At 40.2% G+C, this 26,030-nt stretch overlaps 1 protein-coding gene across 1 annotated transcript; it reads right to left on the reverse strand.

Annotated features, from left to right (window-relative positions):
• On the reverse strand, window positions 1-25,913 carry PIK3R4 (phosphoinositide-3-kinase regulatory subunit 4). Its single transcript, XM_075057350.1, has 20 exons — window positions 25,805-25,913; window positions 24,788-25,572; window positions 23,304-23,437; window positions 22,551-23,133; window positions 20,167-20,301; window positions 18,038-18,259; window positions 15,437-15,610; window positions 14,191-14,336; window positions 13,521-13,724; window positions 12,472-12,673; window positions 10,714-10,913; window positions 9,554-9,764; window positions 7,474-7,639; window positions 6,601-6,765; window positions 5,201-5,412; window positions 4,801-4,932; window positions 3,298-3,398; window positions 2,090-2,178; window positions 1,555-1,663; window positions 1-614 (listed from the first exon to the last, which is right to left on the reverse strand). Exons 2-20 carry the CDS (start codon window positions 25,515-25,517, stop codon window positions 444-446), a joined length of 4,086 nt encoding a protein of 1,361 aa, XP_074913451.1. The 5' UTR covers window positions 25,518-25,572; window positions 25,805-25,913; the 3' UTR covers window positions 1-443.
• Window positions 25,914-26,030: the final 117 nt, after the last annotated feature.

Genomic DNA, 26,030 nt, shown 5'->3' on the forward strand with positions numbered 1-26,030 from the left:
GAAGCTCAAGTGGACTTTATTATAGTTATTAGAATGTACAGGCACATTAGTACACTGATTCTTATTTCATTTCTCAAATTCAACATAGGGGCAGCCAGATACTGAAGTACTTGGACCAGCTCTTTGCTTTTTGCACATTTAGAATGTGTAATGTGGAACGTCTTTAAATCATTTTCTGAAATATCCTTGAAGAACAATGTAGGCAAAACCAGGCTAAACAATTTCTTCATAGACTGCTTGGTATTTCAAGGAAATGCTGTAGATACCAAACATTTTTAATAAAAGAAATGATTAAAAACTGCTAACAGAGTGGTAGGATACAGATAACCTTTACAGTCTTTAAAGTCCATTCTACTCCATGATCTGGAAACAGTCCTTGAAATTTTTATTATAATACTATTTCTTTATTACAAACATTTACATACTATATATTAGTACAACTTTTATTTCCACACTTTAACAATTCCATCCCTTGATGCAGTTACTATAAACCCTTGTGTGGTCTGGAAAGTTGCGATATCTGTGATAATATCATGATGTCCAACGGGCAGAGACTCTGGACCCTTCCGAGGGGTCTCATCAGTGGGACCCAGTTTTTGCTTGTTTTGAATTTCCTGTACAAAGTAAGAAATATTATTTACACAAAGGTAAGCATTTGAAAAGGGGAATTATCACACATACTAGGTTGTAAAAAGATCAAAAAACCTCTTAAAACAAACAAACCAACAAACCCACCCAACCCAAAATCTCCCACCCTTTGATGGTTTTCTTAGAATTACTCCTTGATTAATTTCTTTTCATCATACACAACCTAAATCTTAATCTGAACTGACATTATAGCTTTCTGACTAGGAAAAGAATGGTTTTTCCTCATATTTATTTCAATGACACTAAGATTTGATAGTCCTTAGGGGAGTACGGAGGGAAGCTACAGCAACACATACATCTTAGCTTTCCACGGTTCTAAAAACTATTTCAATAGCATGAATATAATTAAAGAACTTCACAGGAAACACTCAAATATCATGGTGCATAGGTAGACCCTCACTGACTTGGACTTTTTTTTTTTAACAGTCACCTTTGAAGTAGTATTCATTCAATTGCACTGAAACAAAACACTGTGCAAACAACTAGCAACAATGTCAGTTCCAAAAGTCACTCTGAAGGATGTAATAAAAACGGCAGAGTTCTGCTACCATATTATTTTGGTCCCAATATGTCTCACAATGCCTTGCTAAGATACTACACAAAAGACATTCCAAAGACTTAACAAAAATCAAAAGTGTTAAGACACTAGATTTCAATATCCCAAAAGAAATGTGACTCTGGCTTCTGCATGTTAAGTATTATTTGGTAAGCCTAATTCTGTCAAAAACAACTGATTTTTTTCTTTTAAAATAACTTCTTCCTAACTGCCTGAAAATGCAATGCTGACACCATCCATAAAAGGCAAGAGTGAGATAGTTATAATTAAAGCCATCATGCAATTAATGTAACCCACAGCACCATCCAAAACGCAAGCAGAATAGGTGCCTATCAAACACAGCAAAATACCTGAACCACCTCTGTGCCCTCAATTATCTTCCTGTAGTAGGAAACAGATGGACAATTAGGACTTCCGGCAACAACATACGATCTCTCAGGGTAGGCTAGATCCCAAAACCTAAACACAAACAAACAAAATCAAGTTGAGATGTTAAATTTTATCACCTTAATACAGCTGTTTAAAAGCTGTCTTGCTCTTACAATGAAAATGAGTGGGCACTCATTCTTTCTACACATAGCGGAAGAGAGTGATGCAGAGAAATCAGTCATATCAAGCTTACACAAGTTATTGTTTTGTTTCTTGTCACGCAGCCTATCAAGAACTTTACAGAAGGGTACACATTGTGTTTCAGAGAAGCACCGAGTTTTGCACTACTTTTGCTGAGAACAATTCTCTCATCTCACTGATGCTTACTAACAAACACATCTTCAGCATTATTGTTTTGACTTCTTGGAGCTTACTTAAGTAATACTTGGCAAAATTTAGTACACCAGCAGGGGTAGAGGGGAAGGTGTAAAACAAAAACATTGTTGGTTTTATTACCTTATTTTCATGTCTGAGCCTGCTGTCAGTAATATGGGATTACCAGATGCTGGACTACAGTATATTCCATGGATGCTGTGAGGAGAAGGCTGGTAGGGAAAAGGGATATATAAAAATAAATTAGCACCAACAGCTGTTGCCATGCTTCACAAAGAGAGTGCATTCTTTACCACATTCATCCACCCATCCCTCCACCCAATTTCCAAATGTTTCCGACAATGTCAAATTACTTTGTTAGCAGGTCACATCTTAATATATTAAGACAAATTGCTTCCTTTTATTCGTTATGTTTCACAGAGCAATGCAACAGATATAAGTCTGCATAATGCCTTTTTGGAATCTTGGAAATTACATTCTCAGTGATGGCATGTGCGAGAGATTGTTTCTAACAGAATCAGGCAGGCATATCATGCTGAAAAGCACATGGATGCTCAAGTTTTTATACTACGAAGGCATTAAGGGACAGACATGTAACAGAAACCTAGCCTGAATCACAAGTTCCCTGTGTGTGAAGTCTGTGACCAAAATGAACTGAACATGCAATCTTTGTAGCACGTACAAATTCAAGTTTAGATAGATTCCAGATCCGCATTTACAACATTTATAGAAACAGCTGTGGTTATTTTTGTGTATATATTTGTGTTTTAAGAAAGATATCCCAGATTGCTCCTTCCCCAATTAACTCCTTGAAGAGGAGGAACTTCGTGCTTTAAACTAACAGCTGAGTGTAGTAATGGCATTATATTACAGAAAGAACATGCAAAAAAGCAGATGCTTATTGAAGTATGCACAAACCCAGAAACAACAAGTAAAAGTAAGTACAAGATGCCATACCATGAATTTTGCCTTTGCCATAATCATTACAGGCTTGACCAGCTCACTGGTTTTCTAAGAACGTGACTGGCTATAGCGAGTGAGTGTTACAAGCACATTCCAGAGATAGTGAAAGATACCAGTGAAGATTCAGGTTACAGTGCTGTTTTACAAAGGGGATTTAACTTTGACAGCAAAACAATTATGGTGCCAAAATAAATCCCAGGGCAAGTTCCTGGTGCCAAACTGGCAAGGCCATAGAGACAGGTAACTATACTGATGCAGAGCATGGAGTCTGAGGTTGTTCTAGCCCCAGCTCCAGAACAGAAACAGGAGGAGAAAAAAAAAAAAAACCAAAAAAAAAAAAAAAAAAAACCAAAACCTCACGACCAGACCTGCAGTTCTGAAAGAGGAGGTGCACTGCTGGCCCACAAAGTGAAGCGTCGATCGCCAGTTTCCATATCCCACATGGAGACTTCATTATTGCCTTGAACAGCTATAGGAAAGATATTTCCAATGCAAAAAAAAAAAAACCACAAAAAACAGGTCAGTTGGCTCTCACTACCTGTGTTCTACTGACATGATATAGAGGGTATGATATAGAGAGACTCTCCACTTGCTCTCTGCAGCATTTGTGTTAGTCTTGCTTTAGCAGTAAAGCCATGCATGTGTTTTGTTGGTTTTACTGCTTAGTAGAAGCTTCCCTAGAGTGAAAGTGCCTCATTTAAGAGAGCTTAAATGAAACCTGCTTTAATCTTCAACCCTTTTTAAAAGGTATTAAAACCTCAGTTTCTTCCCTAGAAAACTTCTCAGCCTTCTTGGAGAAGGATGGATGGTCTGTTTCAGCATGGTCATCAGGGACTTCAGAGATTAATCCTGAGCAGGTGAGACAGCAATCCAAAGTTACAGAGTTCAGCAACTACAATGATGTTCCACACTCTTGTTTAGTGTGGACAGGCAAAGAATTCTGTTCAAGTGATTGTTTACATGTCTGGCAGCAACCTAGCAGGCAAGGACTTTTAAATAGTATTCCAAAGTGATGAACTTTGGCACTTATTTATTCTTTAGCAGGGAAGAAAAACTAGAAAGTACAGAGAAGCTTGCTTTATTTGCGTATTTTTTCAATAATTTTTTTTTATCTCCCAGGGTGGTTAATAACTAAAATAAGAAGTGAAGCGTAAGAAGCAAGTAAAATATGCAACTCAAATTACTCTTGTTTTACAGCAACTTTATCAATTTTGTTATTGTAGGATTAGTTTAAGCTACTTGTCCATTTCAGAATGTGTTCCTGACACAAACACTTAAAAGTATAAGACAGTGCTACATGCAGTGAGGACGAAGCAGCTGTGAGCATACCACATGAGGAATCTTGGGAGATTTTTGAAAGCTTTAACCCATGACACAGCTGGGTTAGATTCAAGTGGGAAATGGAACAGGACAACCTTTCAGTGTTTGCTCTACACAGGCACTGAAAGCAGTGGCAGAATTCCCATCAACTTCAATGTATGTCACGATTTTGGGTTTTGTCTTTTATAAAATTTTGTCTTTAAAAAGTGATGTGGTAGACAGCACACAGGGAGGGACCCTCATGAGAACTGTAATGCTCAGAAGATGAGAATTGTAAAGGCTGTCTGTCATTTTCATAATGGCTTAACACTATTTTTTTCCCCCCTTCCCTTTCTCTCTCTAATTTCAAGAAGCCAGGAAGAGCACAGTGGCAGAACACAACTATGAACCTTCCCTTTTTCCTCTCCCCAAGCAAAGCACAAGAAAAACTACAAGGAAGGAAAAAAACCAAAACCCACAACTCCCCCCAGGGCCTGAAGCAGAAGCTGAAACAGAAGCTGCTTTAATCACAATCTCTGGCAACTGTGTGGTAAGTTTAAGACGTCTTTTACCTGCAATTACCCAGGACTGATAGACAGGATGCATGAGCAGGCGTCTGATTCTGGCCTTGGAAGGATGAGAATGGCTGGAGATAGGCAACTGAAACCTCATGTCCCAGCATGCCATGGTACCATTGCTTGTTCCTGGTGAGAGAAAGCTTCCCATAGTCAGAGGAATAAATATATGGGGTTTTTGCCCATATCCTTGTACTCTGTTCCTAGCAAGGTGGCTTCAGCCTCAAATACTTAGAGGGCAGAATACCTCCCACAAATAGATCAGGAGGTATTTCTCTCCTCTGGTTTGAGAAAAGCATATTCTAGTTGAATCAGATCAAGCAAAAGCTTGAGCTATAGTTGTTGTAAAGGAAAACCAGAAGAGAGAAAGAGAAGCTACCAAGAAATATAGGCTTACCAATACACAGCCAGCATTGGTGTATATCCACAGCAAATGAAGTTATGAGGCCTAACTTCAAATCATGTTTCAGTGTCCAAGCGTTGCTGCTAGACCGCAAGTCCCATCCAACTAGAGATCCATTAACTGTACCATAAGCCAGTACTGACTGGGCTCCTGAATTGAAGTGATGCATATCTACCACACAGCCATCATCCTTCAGATCTAAGGACCTGGGTTAAAAGAATAAACTACTTCAGAAACAGATACGATTGCCTCCAAGTTTAAGACTCCTTCCAATAGCTAATGCTGAATAGCATTTTCCTCTTAAGGTCACTTCTCAAGGCATTTGCCAGAAACAACTTTCCAATTTTAGTACAACAGATGCTTATGCTTTCTCAAACCTTTCTGCTGATAGGGCCTACAAGCCTTCTACAGGCTATTAAAATGCTGTCAGTAGCTCTTTACAAACATAAACATAGCTCTGTGCTCTGGGTGTCTCAAGTGTGTTTGATATTTCTCTCCCATTCATACTTCATGTTTATCAGATATTCATCTACCCAGAGTTTACAGGCAGGAACACCCCTCTCCATGTTACACTGCCAGCACTGTCATCAATCACTTACTGTGTGCACAAATGGACACCTTCTTCAGGCACAAATGCAGTGTATAGCAAAAGGAAAAATCTAGTTTGTAGCTTCAGTCTCCATTAGATTTGGCTTATTTAATTTCTGAACTTAACCCCAAATAAAAGAGAACATTTGAGACAGATACCTTACTTTTACTTTAGACAGAAAAGAGGTCTTTGAGATGGCTGCTAGATTTGCTGGGGCCTGGACATGTCCCTCACTCAAGCTGGAAGATTAAGTTGTTGAATCAATGCTAAATATTCAAAAACTGCTCATATGGAGAGAGGTAAGAAAAAGCTAAACCACCCCCAAAGACTTCCCTAAATAGTAACCCATCCCCCATATCTTTGCCACCTTACTCACATTAAAAGCCTGAGAGAAAAAAATTGCAGGTCTGAGGCCAAACCACATGTTGTACATTTGTAAACATTTATCTAATGACCTGTAAAAGAACCTCCAAAATTACCTTATAAGTATTAACGTTGTAACAGAGGAGGTAATAAACTACCTATTCCAGTGCATAAATAAAAGAACTATTCAGACTGACTATTTCAAGGTTATAATGAGTCCAGTGACACCAGAGGCACCAATAACCTAGAGCTATGATTTCTCAGTCCTGCACAGTTGCCTTTCAATCCTTCTTTATGAAGCAGGATAAGATCATGGAGTACAGCCTTCCAATACAGCCTGGGCTCAGCCAGCAGGAAGCCTAGAGCAAATCAAGGAATCTAATCGAGGAATATAGTAACAGCTTGAGATCTGTGGTGAGATTTAACTGCTTTAAGTACATACCTGCTTTGTATTGGATGAATTTTAGGAGATTTAGGGAGCTTTGAAGCTTCAATACCAAGAAGCTGGATGGCACCATTATCCGAAGCTATAGCCAAGTAATGCGAGCCTTGGCAGAATGTAAGTGTCTTTACATGTCCTCCAATCCGAGAGTATGTCAAAATTGATCTAAACAGTACAGAGGGAGAGAGAGAGAAGGAGAGGAAAAAAAAGGAAATTTTTTTTGTCCCACTTTAAAAAAAAAAAAAAAAAGGAAAAAAATAATTACTTCTCTCAAACACCTACTTAAGCCCAATGGCTCTTGAGAGTGCTCTGAAAATAACATTTTCTAAGTGTTCCAAAATCAGAAAGCAACAAAGCCTGTGTTGCCTCTTCAAGCTTAACTCTCCATCTTTGAACGTCTAGGTTATGACAGTCTCCAACTGCAGAAGCACACATCTGTTTACCAGTAAAATAAAAGCCTAACCTAGATCTATATCAAAGTAGCATACCATACCACCTGTGTTTCAACCAGCAATACAGCTTTCCTGCATCAAGTATCAGTGGATGAGACAGTTAAACATAAAGTTAATTTGTTCCAAAAAACTCAGATGGCTTTAAACAGCAGCACCAGAATATATTTATGTACGTATAGAAATGAAACCAAAAAGCCTGTAAATACAACTGTGAAGCAATCCCTTTGCATTTGCTAGCATTTTTTTCTTTTATTAACTAATTGAAACAGCAACCTAATATTTTATAGCTGCATGTGCAAGGAACACCAGTATATTTCATTACTGATATCTCCAGCACAAGTGATTCATATTTTGCTCCCCACTCTACTTTATTTTGCACTCTAGAATAGCAGCCCCCAAATCCCACAAGTTTTAAAGCTACCTGGTTGTAGTGGTTTTTCCTTCCATTTTTTGGCCGTTCCAGATTTTCACTGTGCCATCATTTGAGCAGGTGGCAAAAATGGAGTGTTCATCAGAGACCCGAATACGGTTCACCGCAGACTTGTGTTCATGAAGGTGAGCTACCAACAATCCTTTGGGACGCCATCCTACAAGGAAAACCAAAACCATAAATTTTGGTGTTGATTTCATAAGTTAATTAGGAACATGAAAATCTCCCTGATCCCATCCACCAACAGCTATAACATGATATAGTCATTACAGCTGCAAAGCATGGAAGGCACTGGAAACAGAGCTAAGGCATTTTAAATATTAAAGGCAAAAGCCCATTTGCTCAACTCTAAGCTAAACCCTCTTGGCAGATCTGGGTAAGGGTTCCATGTACACTCAGTGAAATCACAAAGAGCCCTCCTATGTAGCCTTTGTACAGATACCAGCATGCAGACTGCTGTGCTGCAAATGGCAATCCCATATATGCCCAAAATGCACATAACGAGCAACACGTTTGAACAGACTTAAGCTCCTAGATTGTCTGTAGAGTGCTTGAACTGACAGGCTCAGTGTTGCACTACATGCTACACTGTCAGCCTTACATACCTAGTAAAATGAAGTAACAGCTCTTCTAAATCCCAGAGAAAATTTACTTCAGTCCTTCAAAAAGAAATTGAGGAGTTGAGCTGCCATGAAATAACTCTGGCCAAGAAATTGCCCACATTTGTGTGATGTTTCCTCCTCTGAAATAAGCAATGCAGAAGTATCTGGCTGCACTTCTAACAGGCATCTACTTTAGCAAAGGATTAACAGCAGATGAAGATAGTGAAGGACAGACCACAGCAAATTTCAGAATAAGACAAATTTTAAATAAGAACATTCTTCTGGCACACACTTGCATGGCAGAGCAGGTCAGCTGCTTCTATTGCGATGTGTTATTTCATAGGTTGTAAAACTCTCTTCAGAAGACAAGCACGTGGCTTAGCCAGTCAAAGTTAGCTATGTTCAAACACTATCTGGTTGGAGCATTTTCCTGATGATTTTCTACTACTTCCCTTAACTTGACACAGCAGCTGTATACACCCAGATATGTAAGTTTAATGCTAGGTTTCCCAAAAGACTTTAGCATCACTGTGTTGATTACTACAAGCCTAGCTGGTACAGACTCTGCTAGCAACATCTGGAGTTTAAGCACATGAACACCCATTAGTAGAGGCCACTTAAAAACCTCCATATGGGTTACCCAGCAACAAGAACATGGAGTGGAGAACACCAGCAGAAAATGCTGAGGACTAATCTGAGTAAACCCCAATCTCAGTTTGGAGCTTCAAAATTTCAATTGTGGCCACAGGAAGATGACTGTGATTTAAAGTTGTACATATTCTCCCAGAGTGGCTGCCAGAGCCCTAATTAGCAGAACCTGAGTGTTGCTACCAGGGAAGAACAAGGAGGAACAAGAGGTAAAATGTCTCTCCTTCCCTTCTGAAAGCAACAATGTAGTATGAGAATACACATCTCCTCTATGGCTGGGCACTGTGTCACTGTCACCACTGCTGTTTGGGACAGGCTCCTTTGTAAACAAGGGCAGCTCAAACAGCCCACCCCAGTATGTGTGCCACTGGGTAAGAAAACCTGGCCAAGAGGTTACAACACTCACAGGATGCCTGAAAATCTGGAGCCACGCCAGACAAAATACATTTCCCAAGTGTTTCTCCCCTTGCCCAAATCAAGCTACAGGCTGTTACAGGACGGCAAGTTATCTGGCATATACAGCAGACCCAACAAACAACCCACTTCAGAAAACTGACTGGAACAGAGTGCACAACCTGGGCTTCAGACCAGTGGTTTGGGTCAGTTACTGCAAAGGTAAAGATCTAGGTTCCAGACCCTCTTTCATAGGTCATGCATGTATTTTGCCAAACAGACGTTCTGCATAGCTGGCACATTTCGTAAACTAATAATTTCCTCTTTTCCTCATCTTTTGCACTTTTTCCTTGACACAATGATGTTTTGACTCAAATGATTTATTTATTTTTTTTTTTTTTGTATAACTTCAGTGGCCCGTGATTTACCTGGAGGTGGCGGCTTGCTCTCCCACTCAGCATTCTCCATCATCTGTTTGGCAAGTCTCTCTGCATTACACTGTTCTCGCTTCTGCTGGATCAACTGCTGAAGTTCAGTTTTGCAAGTGGTGATGCGTAACTGGTGTGCAGATGGGGACGCTGTACTGCTCAGTACCTGTATGGTCAGTTTCCTGGGTTGAAAAACTGTTCCATCAGATGCCTGTAAGAGATAAGCACTTAAAAATATATGCCTTACATTCCACACACAGATAAATCCTGCTCTTAAGATTACTGGATCACACTGAAGAAAAGTAGAAAAATCTTTTTTATTGAATCAATTAGCAATGAATTAGCATTTTAAAAATTTAATGCTTGCATGAAAACAATTAAAAATAGTGAAAATTATTATTTATAGAAAAGCTTAACCATTCACTTATTCTACCCTGTTTGCCTAGTCTGTTCTGTATTCTATTCGTAGAAACTGTAATGTGCCATGCACACCTCTTAATGTGATTATTACAGAAGCAGTTATTGCCCTCAAGACTGACAGAATTACAGGTTAGCTCTTGAACAATCCTTTGTTTATATTGGGCTTCAAAATACAAGTGTGAAGCGTTTCCCTGTAGCAGCTAGCAGAAGTTAATCTCCAACTAGAAACCAAACAGAAAACAGTGTTCAGTGTCAAGAGATGACTCCACAGCCTGCAGGGCTCCCAGTCCATCCTTCTGTAGCCAGTACTAAGTGTTAAAGGTGCGGGATGTCTAAATGCAGCTATGATGTGATACACCAGTTCCAAGTTAAAATCATGACAGCTCTTCTCTTCCCACATGTATCAGGGCATGCAATTTGAGGAAAAGTCTTCCCTGCCAGAACAGCTTACCTAATAAGCGGCTAATCCACAAATCCCCATCACTTCATGCAAAGCATCTATTTGTTAGTGAAGCTCTTCTGTTCAAGTGACCAAACTTATTTCCATCCTCTCTCAATCCCTATTTTAAAAATAAGAACTTGAAAGTCAGCTAGTCTGCTGGAGAAGACGCCAGGGAATAGTACCAGTGTACAATAACCTCCAAACAAAAGAAACCACCACATCCCTGTAGTACCACTTGGCTCTAAAACAATTGAATCATTTCAGTTTAAGTTGCGAAGATAGTATGTTTCAGCAATACCTGTGGGGAGGACGACAAAGTGGCACAAATGCCAGCTGAGGACTCCGAACGAAGTGGTTTCCCAGCCTGGATGGCTTCAGGATCAGTAGTTTGTCCATGTCCTTTGGGTACTGGCTGGGAGATGTTAGTTGGTTCCAGGGACCCAAACATGCTTTTCCATTCTTCATTTACATTTGAATCTTGCTTTACATGTTTTCTAGCTATAAGCAATCAGCAGGGAGGAGGAGGGAGAGGAAAAAAAACATAATCATGACAACATTCACTCAGGCTGGTCATTACTTTCAGACTACATGTGAGTCCAATGTTTATGTGCCAATTTTTTTATTTATAAAGTTAATAGAGAAAAACATAATGCTAGGTTGTTTAAGCCAGCTGACAGGGATTTATGAGGCAAACAGAACACACATGTAAAGCGCTCTGTTTATAACCTTCTTAATCCTACAGTTGACTTATGCACTAAATCATTCCAGTATGGGGAAATTTGTGCATCTAGAAGGCTGCAGGATTAGACTCCACAGGACAATTTTTTCTTATGAGAGTTACTCCATTACTGGCATAAGATGGGTAAATTTGTAACAGCACAGTATGCAAATCAGTGTCAGTGTCAAATACAATCAGTTTTCCATCACAATCACAACATCACCTGTAGATTCAAGAATGTTATCTGTAAATAGGAAATTTATTTATTTTCAGCATTCCTCTGGAGTCACTTAAAACTGTAAAATACAGGAAGCAAAATGAAAACATAGGGAAAATTAAATTTGGACAAAGTCAGTGAAGAAGTTAAAAGCATGAAGACTTTGCAGGTGACAGTCTGGGGTGAAGTCAATCAGTTCAAATACAGATTCATATACTAACTTTTAAATCCTGTCCACTCCTCACTCAACAGGATGCAAAAACCTGAAAAATCCTGTACTTAAGTACTTTCCTTTAAAATGATACGCAAAACAATTGTGAATTAGCATCTTAAGTCTGTAAATAAGATGGCAATAGCTATCTGGTTTGCAGATATTTCTGTATTTTTAAATCTGAAAACACAGAACCTATCAGTGGTGTACACAGGAGAGCCTTACAAGCTTGACAGACAAAAGAGGAAGCTCACTGTCTGAAAGAGAAGAATTTTGAGGATACAGGGAACTGGAATAGAGTTAGCAGCAAGTGGATTTCAAAGCTGAACAAGGAAATATAAGAAGTTTTTCAAGCTGAAAGAGGAGCAGGCAACAAGGTAAAATGGGTGTGGATGAGCAGCTAAAGAACCCTAAGGTCAAAAAGCACGTACTTGGTGGGTGAGCAACAGTTGGCACTCCTCAGTGCCAGCCTGTTTCAGCATCACACCTAGGCCTCAGTTTTCTCCAGGCTATCTCATGAAAACATCCTGGATTTTCACAGTTAGAGAGCTCATCACTTCTTGAGAAGAAACAGAGATAGCAGAAATGTAACCTTCATAATTTACACTGTTACTATCGTCACTACAGTCCTGTTTGTCACAATCAGCTAAACATCCTATGCATATTACTACTACAAATGCAGTCAAACTAATTCAAATACTCTCAGGGGCAAAATATCCTCATCTTTCACTGATCCAGAGAGCATTTCAGCACCTCACATTTCAAATAGCAGCAGTAATTTTCTTACTGCAAGCTCAGAGAGGATGGTGATATTTATGTAGGCTGAATTACTGAGAACATTAAAGACTTAATTCTCTGACCCTGAAAGAAAGGCTATACTTTAGCTATACAGACCACAACATATACCAACCACGTTTGTCGTCAGACTCCTGCTTTGTTTTAACAAGATCCACTTGTCTCCCAGTTATTCCTAGAGCTGACAAGTCAATCACCCCTTTCTGACTGCTGTCATGCAGGTGGCTCTGATCCACTATATTGGCTTTAGCTTTATTTGATTTTAACATAAAGTCCTTCAGTGCTATCAGTTTGTCTTCTTCCTCCTCAGTCATCCCCTATAGAATAAAAGAAAAGATATTATTATTTACTTTTGAACAAGAACATGCATCAAGGCATGAAGATGTAAGAGGCAGTAAGATTAATGACTGGCTCAGAAGTGGAAGGAGAGAGCACATGTCCAGAGTTCAAGACATCAGTCTATCACTCATATAAGACTTTGGGTAAGCTGCTGTAGTATAAGAATATCTTTCATCCTCAGGAACAGGGCTAGGAATAGTGAAAGGGCAAAACAGCATTTAATATCAGATCGCTGTCTGGTGCAATCTGCTTTGTTGCCACCTAGGCCATGCTTACAGCCCACAAGCCATAAGAAAAAAAAAGGGGGGGGGGGGGACCCAAACCAAACGTGACACCCCCCTCCCCTCAGCTGCAGTCCTTTCCTTTTCCCAGTTCTCACTACTTTGTGTGGGTGATTCCTAGTGTTCCCTTCGTCACATACAAGCCTCAACACTTTCCAGCTCCCTTTGGCTTTTGCACTGTTACTTGCATGTCTATCTGTTCAACAAATGCGTACTCTTCTCTCCAACACAATACACAGCACATATTCTGTAACACTGATACCATCACAGATGTGTCAGAAATCCGAGACATACAACTGAAGTCTTTAAAAAGAGGATGTATTTGGGAAATCCAAATGTAAGGTTGCCCTATTTCTGGCAGATCTTTTCAGAATCTTCCTTAACTTCTGAACTCTGTCCTACAAGCATATACTGAAATCAGTGAAGTCAATGGTTTGCAGGATCAGAACCTCAGACCAGCAACTGCAAGGTTAGTGTCTGTGGAGACATACAGAGCCCAAGAATCTCAAGCCTGACTTTGAAAGCACAAATAAAAAACAATCACTTGTGAAAGTAGCTTCTTCAAAAGCTGTGCAATGGCAGGGTCCTCTGGGGGTGGGCAGTCAGGGAGAGCACCATTCCTCTTCTTCTGACGCATCTGAAGGTGTCGGAAAAGGCTTGTGATATCCTTTGATCTTAAGACATAATCAAATATGGAACGGCTAACAGGCTCTTTAAGTACACTTAGCAGGACTATTTCTTTATCTATCTGCAATTCAAAAAGAGAGACCAGTCAACATGGAGGAGGATGATGTCCATATAAACATGGGGAAATCTAGCAGTAAATGCTGTCATCTCATGCCTACAATGTTTGCGCTTTTTTTTCCTAGACTGAAAGTCAGTAACTGGACATCTGCAAATATTAATATAAAACACAATCTCTTCCTCTGAAGGCATGTTCTAAAAACCAGTTTCCAGCTCAGTCCTGAAGAGATGCTTTCAAACTTACAATAACAAAAAATCATGTAAGACTTAATTATGTGCAATAATTTTTGTGCCAATAATCTAGATTCTACTTCTCTCCTTTCATGAAAAGAATATCTTTCTCTGTTTTGGTCATATCAGATTTTCTCCATTCTCTTTCCCTGTTCTTGTAGCCAGGACCATGGCCAAGACAGACTTAAGAATTATGACTAGTCAAGATATATTCACATTAGTATTATTTGAAGTCTTACCTGTATTATTGGTTGTGTGATAAAAGAATGGAGGTATGGCATTAGCTTGCAGTAGACATCAGCAATATTCAAATACTGTGCTACTACAGTGATAAATCCAACTGCACCGTAACGTATCCAAAGATTAGGATGACACAGGAAAGGTGCTGAAAGAAAATCAGGCTGTTAAAATACATTGTTCATATTAAAAAGAAGGGATCATCCTGTACACGGTGGCCTGTGGTGCCATTTCCTTCCCTGAGAATTACCCCCAAACTAAGTCTTTGCTCCTGCAGAGCACCAAGGTTAAAACACTCATACTGAGAAAATTAGTTCATGGACTTCACTGTGCCTGTGCTGCTCAGCTTCCTTGCTGTTGACAAAAAGCATATTTTTCCTATTTATTCCTTGCAATCCCTAATTGTCAACTCCAGATTTGCAAAGGAGACTAATAAAAAAATAAATCTCAACCTTACTCTGGACAATTATGGAGAATCCTAATACCAGTGATTTATTCTTTTTAAGTAAATACGTTATTCCTTCCTTCTTGCCCTCCCTTCCTTGAATAGTCACTACTTGCATTGTAAGATTATCAGACTCAGAAGTCCATCTCAATTATGTGGGTTGTAATCAAGGGACTGCATCTAGTCATGAGATGTAATCACAGATCATTTGCCCCAAATTCTGAGTACTTTTGAAAAGCGATAACATTAGGAAGAAGCAGACTATATCTCAAAAGATCAGTTGGTATTTTCATTTCTATAAATAGCTGGCAAATCTTGGGCACATCTAAATTAAACTGATAAACCTGATGAGGAAGGAGAAACCAACTCTGTATTCAAGGTTCTATTGAGTTAAATGGGTTTTTATGATGTTAGAAATAGGGTAAGAAAGGATCACGTATTGTCCGAAGGACTGGATTCCCCCCTTCATCAAAGGCTGATCGGTAAGAGTTTGCAATTTATGTGCCTGTTCAACTTCCAGGAGTAACCAGAAGTTTTTCTTTATAGGTGGTTGGCATGAAGAACAAGGAAAGATCTTAAAGCAGAGAAGTTTCAAACTAAGTGTTGTTTGCTGCTGTCCTATATAAAATCAGAGAAGATGCTTCCAATTTGTTCCACCAAAATTACTATTTTAGAGTTCTGAGCACTAACATGGCCCAACTAGCAATAGTTCATTAACACCATTTTGAGTAGATTCTAAAATAGTACTATAGGTTTGCATATTGGACAGCTAAGCTGCCAGTGAAGCTTTATGTAGTACTTACCAATATCACAAGCAAACTCGTAAATATGGGGCTTCTGCAAGAGCCCCAACTGGCACATACAAGTAAGAGCATTGAGGGCTTTATAAATGACAAACTCTTCAGCATCACTGAGACCTTGCTGAAGCAGAGGTTTCAGTATTGATGAGCTTTGCCAGCCAACATAAGCAGCAACACCTGAAACATAAAAAGAACATCTAAAAATCCAAAGCAGCACTTCCTTGCGTTTCCTCAAAGTTTAAAATTGCTATCCCACAGAGACTTCTCAAAACAGGTATTAATCAGTAGAAAAAAAAAAAGGAAGCTGCTTTTCATTCAAAGTTAGACCAATATTCAGAAAACTGTTTGATAAAAGCAGATGCCTGTATCTGCAAAGGTCCTTCCAGATGCCAGGCATAGATGTCAGCACACAGCTGGCCAGCAGAAGTCTGAAACAGGAAAGCAAAACCAGCAGTGCTCCTGATGGCAGTGCCTGCATTGGTACATGGAAAGGAAAGTGAACAACAGTGAAAGGTTCTGTTAGCAGGATTGTGTCTTTTAACTTAGCAGTGACTGTAATTTGAGTATCACTCGGACTCCTGAAAAGACTGAATGGGATACTGGACTAATTATCAGCAAAGAAAGTCTATAACATACATTCACTTAGCCACAAAGGAAAGAATCACTTATAGTCAAAAAGGAACTTTTAGAACAATCTTCTAAAACTCTTCCAGCCTGAAATGGCTGCAAGATTAGCTGTTTAGTTTACTAGTCTCAAATTATTTGCCATCATGAAACCACCTTGACCCTAGTTTCAAAAATAAACCCTATTTTAAAATATATTTCAAAATCTTAGAAAGAAGCCAAGATCAAAAGCAAAATGAAAGTAACTCCTCTGAAGCTGCTGGACAAAAATATATCAACTGCATCACAGTAAGAGAAACTGTTTTCCTATTCTTCTTCCTTTCCCACATGAAAACTAGCCACTGGCCACATGAAACTGTCATCTGGAATTGCTTGTTTGGATTAGATAATCCATCTACAATAATTAATCTCTGGCAACGTTCAGGGAGGTGGTCCTTGTTGGATTTCTGATCTTTCCTCTAGGCTTTAAATCCATCAAGCTAACATTCCTTCCCACAAACAACTGGGCAGGTCCTCTGATTGTTCTCAAGAGAAAAAAATTAGTTTTTCATTGAATAGCTCAGGCTTATTGTTGCTACTGTCATATGTGGTACACAGCATAGACCGTAACTGCCTCTGCTTCTAACCCAGTTATTTGGGATTGATAAATACTAGAAAATTCAATGTCTTCCCATCAGAATCAATATGAAACATAAAATAGCTTTATCACTTTTACTCTAATAAGGTAATAATCAATATACTTGTTCATGTATTAATGCTGGGCTTTGCAACCAGTTGCTAAAAGGAAGAGAGGACTAAGGGAGAAATAGCACAGGTAAGAGAAATTCCCTCAGTGCCACTTTTACAGAAGGAGATCTGCCCACAGCCACAGGCAGCAGCGCCTGCATATACTTAAACATGAGTTAGAGAGCTCAGTTTTAAAGATGTGCAAAAGCTTTAAGTAAAACAGTGTAAAACAGAAATATAAATTTTGAACTTTTTCTGTATTCTTCTGTGGAGGTTTTGAACAGATACTGGAAGAGGAGAAGTTAAAAGTATAAATTACATGTCTTGACTTTTACACTTAATTGCCTCACATCTCTCTACATGTCTTTTGCAAGAAGCCAGGATACTGTGCCTGTGCTTTAGCTACCCCACTGCTCCTTCTAAACAAATTCTGGCAAGTTATTGGCATCACATCTTGGCAGGGTTTGCCAGCTCAGCATTTTATGGCTTCCACTCATAATGGAACACGTGCCTACCATAATGGCCCTGCTGGAAGTTTGATCATGCTTGGTTTTCTTGCCCAGGTACCTGAAGTACTACTTTCCCCCCAGCTACTGCAATGGGAAAGTTTTCTTGAGCCACACATCCGGAGCATTGACTCTCAGCAATAGTCTTGTGGAATAATTTTCTACATATATGCAACATTAGATATAGTTAACAGCTGCAAGTAAGATTTTTAAAATATTTATTAAGTTTTCTGACCTGACAGGAATCTTTAAGTGAGGTTTTAAGGCACTAAAAATTTTTTTCAAATTATAATTTTAGCCTATACCAATGCATAGTTTTCATTGTATGAACAGGTCTACTGAAGTTAATGGGACCATGCACATATGTGGCATCTACTAGACAGCTTGCAGAAATCTTAGTATTTACTTGTCATAATTTAGCTTTTTGAGTTAGTGGCTTTAGCAAAGACTCAAAAAAAATAGCATTTAAAGTTTATTTTTTACTTTAATCTAACCGAGACTTAAATGCCTCAGTCTCATTTGTGTTAAGTATTTGGACTGAAAAAAAAATATATTTGTATTTACATTGTTTTGTCTTCACTCCCTAAGGAAACATTTACACCCAATAATTCAGCAAAGTCTTTTCCCATAAATTATAGAAATTAAGAAAGGACTTTTATATGACTGTTAACAGTTTCCAGGATATGCAAAAATTAATTTATTTACATTATTATCTCTCTACTCTGTCTGGCTGAAACCAAACACTTACCAACAATGCTGTCAAAGAAAGCTCCTCGAAGATGCCAGTCATTCTTATCATTTAAGAAAGTGATCATATGAGACAGAAGAACATCATTGGCTTTCTGACGTCCAAAAAAGACACAGAGACGTGTTATTCCATTTTCCATCAGTGTTTGTTTCACGATATTCTCTGGGTCACTTAGCAAAGTCACAACTTTCTGCTGGACCATTTCATGTAAGGCTTGCAACTCTGCAAGAGACAACAGGATGAACATTTAGGCTGGTGAGACACAATATATGCATGTGTACTACCTGCTGCCAAAGGAGTTACACCGATAGGTCATCCTGAAGAACACCTGACTCAGTAAGATGGGCAACGCAACAGAACCTCAACAATTCCAATGACTGGCTTACAAAAGACTTCAGACTAAGCATGAGGTGGTGGCAAAGCCAAAGAGTATAGAAATATGAGACATTCGTACCAGAGCAATATATTCTAAACTTGTCATAACTTCAACTAAGATGATCCATCTCATTGTATATATAGGTGAAAAGTAGATGTGAAGAAGCATCAGAATGAGTCAGCAGCAATGTTACAACAGTAAACAAAATGCTTCAAGGCAATTCTGGTTTCCTATGTTTATTTGACTGAGTTTCAAAATTTGTGAACTGACAACAGATCAGGAGTATCTTTTTAGTTAGGTAGATAGATTGGCTTCATTAAGGATACAGAGAGGAATAAACAGTACTTGAAAAAGTGAGTACTTCCAATTTCATTAAATATCAGCATTTACCCTAACAATACCGACAAAAAATTTGAAGATGACCTTGTGGCTTCTACTCCACATTGCAACAACAAAAAAATTTCTATTAAATAGAAATAATGGAATTGTTAATACACTGGCTATTACTGAAAGCCGTACAAGGGAGGTTCTCAAACAAGTAGCACAAAAATTTCAGCCACTGCTGTCCCAGGTTTGCAGGGTTGATTACCACTTGCCTGCAGTCAGAAGACCAGCTAATTTCCTTTCTATTGTGACTCTGTCTGTCAGTCACATGAGAAAAATGCCTCCTCAGTTCAAATTTCTCATGCTTAGTTTCTAAAAGGGTAAAAAAACCTCACCTATTCAAACTTCTTTCTTCCTTGAGTTACTTCTTTCATCTCATCTATTTTGAGGGATAGGGGATGGTATTTCTTAGAAATACAGCCTGTACAATGGGGCTTCCTCTCTCACTCCCCAGCAATTCTGAGCACCCCATGCCTTATGTGAAGGAACTTGAAGGGGATTTTTTTATGTTTGGTTTTGGTAGGTTTGTTTTGGTTTTTTGAAGTATCATTCTGCAACTAGTTAAGAGATAATTGAAACATGGCTTTTTCCCTATCAAGTGCGGTATGTGTGGGATGTTTACCAATTATGATTAGTCACAGATTGATCTACTTAGCCCAAAAGATATATGACAGTTTTTTAACCATGAACTCTTCCCAGCTTCGAAGGCTTGCCCGGCATTGTTCTGGAAATCTATGCATCGCTAAAAGGCACTGAAGCTGACACACAGGTCACTTATTACCATCCCTCCTTCCCAAGGGAAAGAAAAATAAAAGCCATCCTTAGGATTTTAACTCCTTCTCTGTGCAACAGTTACAATAGCACAGACAGCAGTGTTACTGCCCACTGGCATCCATACATTCAGCATCTTCAGGCAAAAAGATAGACAAGAATTGCCAGGCATAGGAACAGAAAAGGAAGAACAACTGAAAAATACAGTACTATGACTATGCTAGAATTAGACAGGTTTTTCAAAGCTAACACTGCCTGCTGCTTCAATGGAAGTGGTATTTGGAATACAGATGTTTTTGCAGCTGACTTGTTCATGAGACTGTGAGTGAAGCTGGATATGCAGCCAGCATCAGTTATACCTGGAGCACTTCTGAAGAAGAAAAGTGTGCTCATTTATATACTTGTCTTTCACAATGTTCAGAACAGAGGTATCTTTCTGCATGAAGCAGTAACACACACGCTTTGGGGCTGGTAGAGGCAAAGCATTCTTCTTCATCTCTTTAAGCTTAGTCTTCCTATTAAATGGGAAGTGCTAACTAGGAGCTTTCAGCCATGATCTGCTATTATAAGCAGGCAAGGTAAGTAGAAGTGACATTACCTGTGTCATAGTTATCACTAGGGTGAGACGTTTCATCCATTTCTTCACCATTTGGTTCATTTTCCATGTTCAGATTTTTCAGCTGTACTAACTCCAGAAATCTCAGAGCTGTTTCTGCCAACAATGCTATGTTTTCTGCAAAGGAAAATATTTTGGTTAAGAATTGTTCTACTTGGCCAATTTACATCAGTCTGATGATCCCCCTGATGAGAGATTATAACCACTTACAATACCAGTCACGATGGGCAAATGGGATTGAAATTACACAACGTGCTCTGGTCAACCCATTTCTGTTGACCCGGACCCCAGCAAAGCTACCAAGTACATCAAATCACACGGTACTTTTGTCATGTAAACAAGTGAAAAAATTGTAAAGATATCAAGGTAACAAGGACTAATTTCAGTCTTCTAAAACTAGCCCTAAATGCCACCTAATCTTAGGCTAATGACTAAATAACTTGATAGAACTTAAAGGCCAATCAACCTGAATTAACTAACATGCCTACATGGTAGACTGCAACAAAACAACAAAACCACCATGCCAGGATATGTATCCTAGCGAATAACAGGGTTACCCTTGAGGGCTGGATTCCACTTTTAGAACATTTGTCCCCATATCTATCCATGCCATTTGGCACCGTTCTGCACTGTCTGGAAGCTGCTGAAGCAACTCAGACTATATTATATGGGTCAGGCCACTCCTGGCACAGGAATAATCCCATCAAGGCAGACGTCCCACTTAAACAGCCATTCTGAGTGTCGTCCAAGACAACAGCAGCGTGCCAATGGAGCCTCTCCACAACCCAGATCAGATCCTGTAAGTCACCAGTCTGACCACTTCCAAAAATGTGCTATAGTAACACAAGTTAACTCAGGTAGTAGATGACCTTTAAATATATATGTATTTGAAATTTAAATTGCTTTCTTAAAAAAAAGCTATTTGAAATTAAGGCAATTTAATCAGACTTAACAATCTACAGTTCAAATAACCTTTCTAAATTTCAGAAAATATTCTGGCTGTACTCAGTTTGAAAATAAAGTCAAATTGCTGAACACAGAGAGAACCTTTGTGTAAGCAGATGCAACTCGACTCTACAGGTACTGAGACCTGTAGCCTTTTTGCACTTGCAGAAAAGGAGATTGCATTTTGTTTCTTCCATTTCAGCTTACTTAACAAGTTCAGCTTTATATTAGCTCATTTAAAAATTTATTACAAATAGACTATAATGTTACAAGATTTTTTTTTTCTAATCTACAAATAAAAGGCATGAAAAAATGGTTCTTTCATAAAGCCCTAAATGTAGATCAAGGTGACCAAAAGCAATTGGTTCTATTCATTAACTATACATTGTCTTTAATAATTATTTTATCAGCTTACTTCATAAACAAAAGAAAAATATCACCTGAGACATTTTCAACTGAATTCTGCATTTATAACTTTAAAACAAAAACAAAACCAGCACACTTAAAAAATATCCTAGTCATAGCAAACAAGGGTACATCATAAATGGCAAATATGGGCATAACTACAAAGCTTCTTCCTGAACCAGGCAGAACTCATATCTGAATAACGCACAAAGAAACTACAGTATAAGCCAGTCCTTCTACATAGCAAATAATGTAATTTCAGCCCCTGAATATCAAATTTCATTTTGTGGGAAAATAACTCTGAAGCATAGCAACACACTGATGCTTTAAGTTAGATTCATATTTACTCAGTTCAATCAGGCCACTCTAAGCAAACAATCTGAGCTAATGAAATGTCCATTAAGACAAATTAGTAAAAGCAGCAAAGGGTAGGCAAGCTCAGAAAGCCCTGTTCACATACTTAGCTACGCAAAGACTGCTTGGACGAGTACATTTCTTTGTTACTCTCTTGCTTACCCAGGGGATAAAGCCAGGGCTGCTTTCCTGAGCATGAGGCTCTGCACTCTGACCCCCTACCTTAGCTGTGGGCAGATCTGCTGTGTGCTACATCCAGGCCCTAGCCCAAAGCACAAGTATACATTCTGCAAGTTGCTTTTACATGCAGAACTACACAGAAGAATGAATGTTAATTTTAAAAAAAGTTAACTCATCTAGCAGAGAGCGAACACATTTTGTCAACTACTTAAAATGTAATTATTTACTCTGGGTACAGATCTACACTGGAAACTCATCTGTTAGTATAAGTCAACTCATTAATAAATAAGTTGCTGCCACCACCTGCACCAGTTAGCTTAAGTGAATACAGGTGTCTTTACCTGCAGTAATTTCTGAGACTTCTGGGGAGATTTACTGAAATAGAAACAGCAAGCTATGTAATGATTTTGAACAGAGAAGAAACCAGTTAAAGAAATACAGAAAAGCCCAAGATTTGGAGTTTTGACTGGATTTCATCTTACCAGCATATGCAAGTCTGACAATGGTGGCTTCATCCTGGGCCAAGTGTGCAATGCCTGGCAGAATGTATTCTGGGTAAATGTTAATGTCATTGCGTGGCACCTCTTTGACGAGAGCAAGAACTTTAGTTAGTGTCCTCACAGATTCTGCCCTCACCCTGGGCACAGAGTCGTTGCTGAAATGTAACAGATAAGGAGTAATACGATCCAGAAGAATCTCTACACTTAATCTTGGTGCTAAATGAAGAATCAGTTCCAAAGCAGCCAGTTTTGAATCACAGTATTTGAGAGTCTGTAAACAGGAAGTTATCATAGACACTAGAATAACCAGCCCATTCTCTTTTGTCTCTCCCTCGGCTTTCTCTGTGCGATCATGCCCACAGAGATTGTGAATGATGTTGTCCAGATCTTTACGTATGACCAATATACGTTCATCTGCTGATACAAACGTTTCCTTGGCAAACTGGGCCATGTAAGGCTGAAGGAAAGTGTAAAATATTTCAGGAAATGCATTGTTACGTTGCTGTTTCAAATAATCTTCAGCTGCTAAACGTTTATCTGGCTCACGATGGACCATCTGAGTGACCTTGAGAAAGGCAGAAGTAGGAAGGAGTGGGAGAGAAAGATTAAAGGTTTAGACATTTGTAATACAAAAAAAAAACCTAAACCCAAACAATAAGCAATTTGTCACCAAAGTAGGTGAAATAAACTACAAACACATCACACAAATGGTTCTAATGCTGTAGTCATCCTTACCAGTTCTCTGATACTACAATCTTCAATTTTGTTTAGGACTTGATCGGGGGAAAAGAGGCCATTTCTGTAAGCCAAAAGCTGAGATAAATCAAACAAGGGTACACCTTCTGTGAAGAGCTCTGCTATTACACAGCCTGGGGAACAACAACAACAAAATTTCAAAGATGTCAGAGGATTATAAACAGACACTTTAACTTTTCTTTCTATATGCAGGCAAGGACAAACCCTATGCAACTCATAGCTTGATTAAAAATGAGGCAAATGAGTTGCCAAATTAACTTGTGGAAAGGAGAAAGCTTCTCAAGCTCCAAAACCTGGCTTTTACACTTGATGCCTGAAATATCTCCCGAGTATTTTATTTCAAACATGCCAACAGCAGAGAAGTTTGCAACTAGGAAGCATGAGGTAGTGACTTCATCCACCTGCCAGCTGGAAAATACACCACCAGAAAAGGAACCCACATCACTCTCACGTGGAAGAAGAGTGCCAGCAAGTCAGCATGGATGTGGCAGTAGGTCAAAACTAAGCAGCCCTTTTACAGAAGGTAAAGAAATAACCTCCACTTCCACAGTGATGCTGGGAGACAGCATATATTCATTCACACAAGCTCATAAGCACAGTTGAGAAATAACGATTGAAAAACACGGCCCCCTTTGCTGTGTACATGATGCACATTCTCTTCAAAGGTCCCACTCCTGCAGTTTGCTCCCAATGGTCAGCATCTTGCTTTATCAGTGGAGTGCCCTGGAAGTTTGGCTATAAGAGTAGCTTGTAAAATGAAGTAGCCATTACCTTTAAATTCAAATTTTCAATCACTTTAAGAAAAAAAAAAAAAGAAAAAAAAAAGGCCAAACTCATGGCTTTCAAACTGCTCAAGGCAAGCTCAAGACAAGCCCAAGACTCAAGACAGGCTCCCACAGTCGGACTCTATCAAATATTTGCAAATGGGACTATGACAGGAGCTTACTTAGTTATCCAACTTCCTGCCTGCAGAGAAAACAAAATGAGAAGGGGCTTCTAAAGCCAATATTGCCAAATTACCCTGAAAGCTGGCTCAGTCCCCAGGTCAGCTGGACCTTCAGTGAACCACTGACTAGTTCCTCCTCTTTGGTCCCATGAGGGACATGCTATGCATCCCTGGAACCTCAGCCACAAGAAGATGATGGTCTGTCGCTTGCAGAACCATCTCTTTCCCAGGACAGAGTTGAGCCATAACAGAACAGTTTGTGATTTCCCTCTTCAGATAACATGGTGATGCACTTAAGTTATGTAGCTTACTTTATTGTGTCTGTACTTTTTCTGTGAATGAAGGGTTTGGGGTTGGGTCTTATGCTTAAAATATGCAAGTTTTTCCATGTGCTATCCTCTAAGCCCACTGTAAAAAAAGAGAACCAAAAAAAAACCCAAGACCCCAGATAAGCTTTTCTGCATCCTGACACACAATCATAAACAACACACTGGTCTCTCTCAATGGCTCCAAGTACCTGCAGAAAAGATATCCATTGCACGTTTTAACTCCCCTCTTGTTCGCTGATTGCTATTTGCCAAGTCTACCAATGGAGTTGAAGGGTCCCGCATGTTTTCCAACTCCATAGCAAACATACTGCCATCGACAAAGCGCTCGGGAGCGATGTAACATGTTCTCCTCCGTGATGTGTCAAAGAAATAATTGAAGTCAGCAGGATTGTCTTCAGGAAGATAAGTTGGTTTAAAACTGGCAAAGTCAGTTAGAAGAACCCAATTCCAGCTGGTCACCATGATGTTCTCTGTTTTAATGTCCCCATGGCGGACTCCAGATTTGTGCGCTTGGTCCACCGCAGTAAGGATCTGGAAAGCGATCCACCTTTTTTCAATGTTGTTCAGGAACGGCCTGGTACTAATTCGATCATACAGGTTGTCCCGTACATACTGTCTGAAAAGCATCGCAGCCTTCTCAGAGAGGGTCGCTTTCTGGAAGGGAAGGCAGTTCTGTGCCGAATGTAACCTGATTTTCAGCTCCTCCAGCTCTTGCTTGTAGCTCGTCAGGGGTAAGGTCGGATCCTGAATGGCGAACACCTTCACGACCACCAGCCCCTCCCGGTGCTTGGCTCGGGCGACCTTGAAGAAGCGGGTGCTCCCCAGGCTCTTGTCGTATTCGAAGTCGTGGATGTCCGAGAAGTAACTGTCCACCGAGAGGATCTGCGAGGGGGCGATGCCAGCCAGCTGGTTCCCCATGGCGGCACCTCCTCCCGAGAGCAGGCGCCGCACCAGGGCTCTCTCCCGCGTCCGCCTGTGCCAAAACACAACACTTATTTCACACCGGCCGCAGCCACGGGTTCGCTCCGCTCCCCCCCAGCCCCGCGCAGCTCATCCCCCGCTCCCCCGGGCCCCCCCGCTCCGAGTGGGCCCTGCCGCCGCGGCTCCCGCCCCTCCCCAGGCCGCGCCACCGGGGCAGCGCTGCGTGGGGCCAGGCCCAGGGGAACGGAACACCGCGGCGGCGGGTCCCCCTCCCCGACGCTCACCGGCGCAGCCCGCCTGGCGCAGGCAGAGCCGGGACCCCGAGCCCCGGCGGCAGGATGAAGCGAGGCGGGACTCAGGGCCGCGGAACCGGCACCGCCAGGCGGGCGGGGCAAGGGGCGGTGTCATGAGCTCACATCCTGCGCCGCCGGCCCGCCCGCGCTGCTGTGGGAGCGGCCGCCGGCGGGCAGTGCGGCCTGCGAGGCTGCCGGGCTGCGGCCTGCGAGGCTG

This window comes from Buteo buteo, chromosome 2 (genome assembly GCF_964188355.1).
Source record: "Buteo buteo chromosome 2, bButBut1.hap1.1, whole genome shotgun sequence".
NCBI lineage: Eukaryota > Metazoa > Chordata > Aves > Accipitriformes > Accipitridae > Buteo > Buteo buteo.

Coding starts and splice junctions, on each gene's coding strand:
- PIK3R4 (XM_075057350.1), bottom strand. CDS start 25,517: ATGGGGAACCAGCTGGCTGGCATCGCCCCCTCGCAGATCCTCTCGGTG. Junction 20,302..22,550: donor TGTCAGACTTGCATATGCTG/GTAAGATGAAAT, acceptor TTTCCTTTGCAG/AAAACATAGCATTGTTGGCA. Junction 18,260..20,166: donor TAGTGATAACTATGACACAG/GTAATGTCACTT, acceptor TGTCTCTTGCAG/AGTTGCAAGCCTTACATGAA.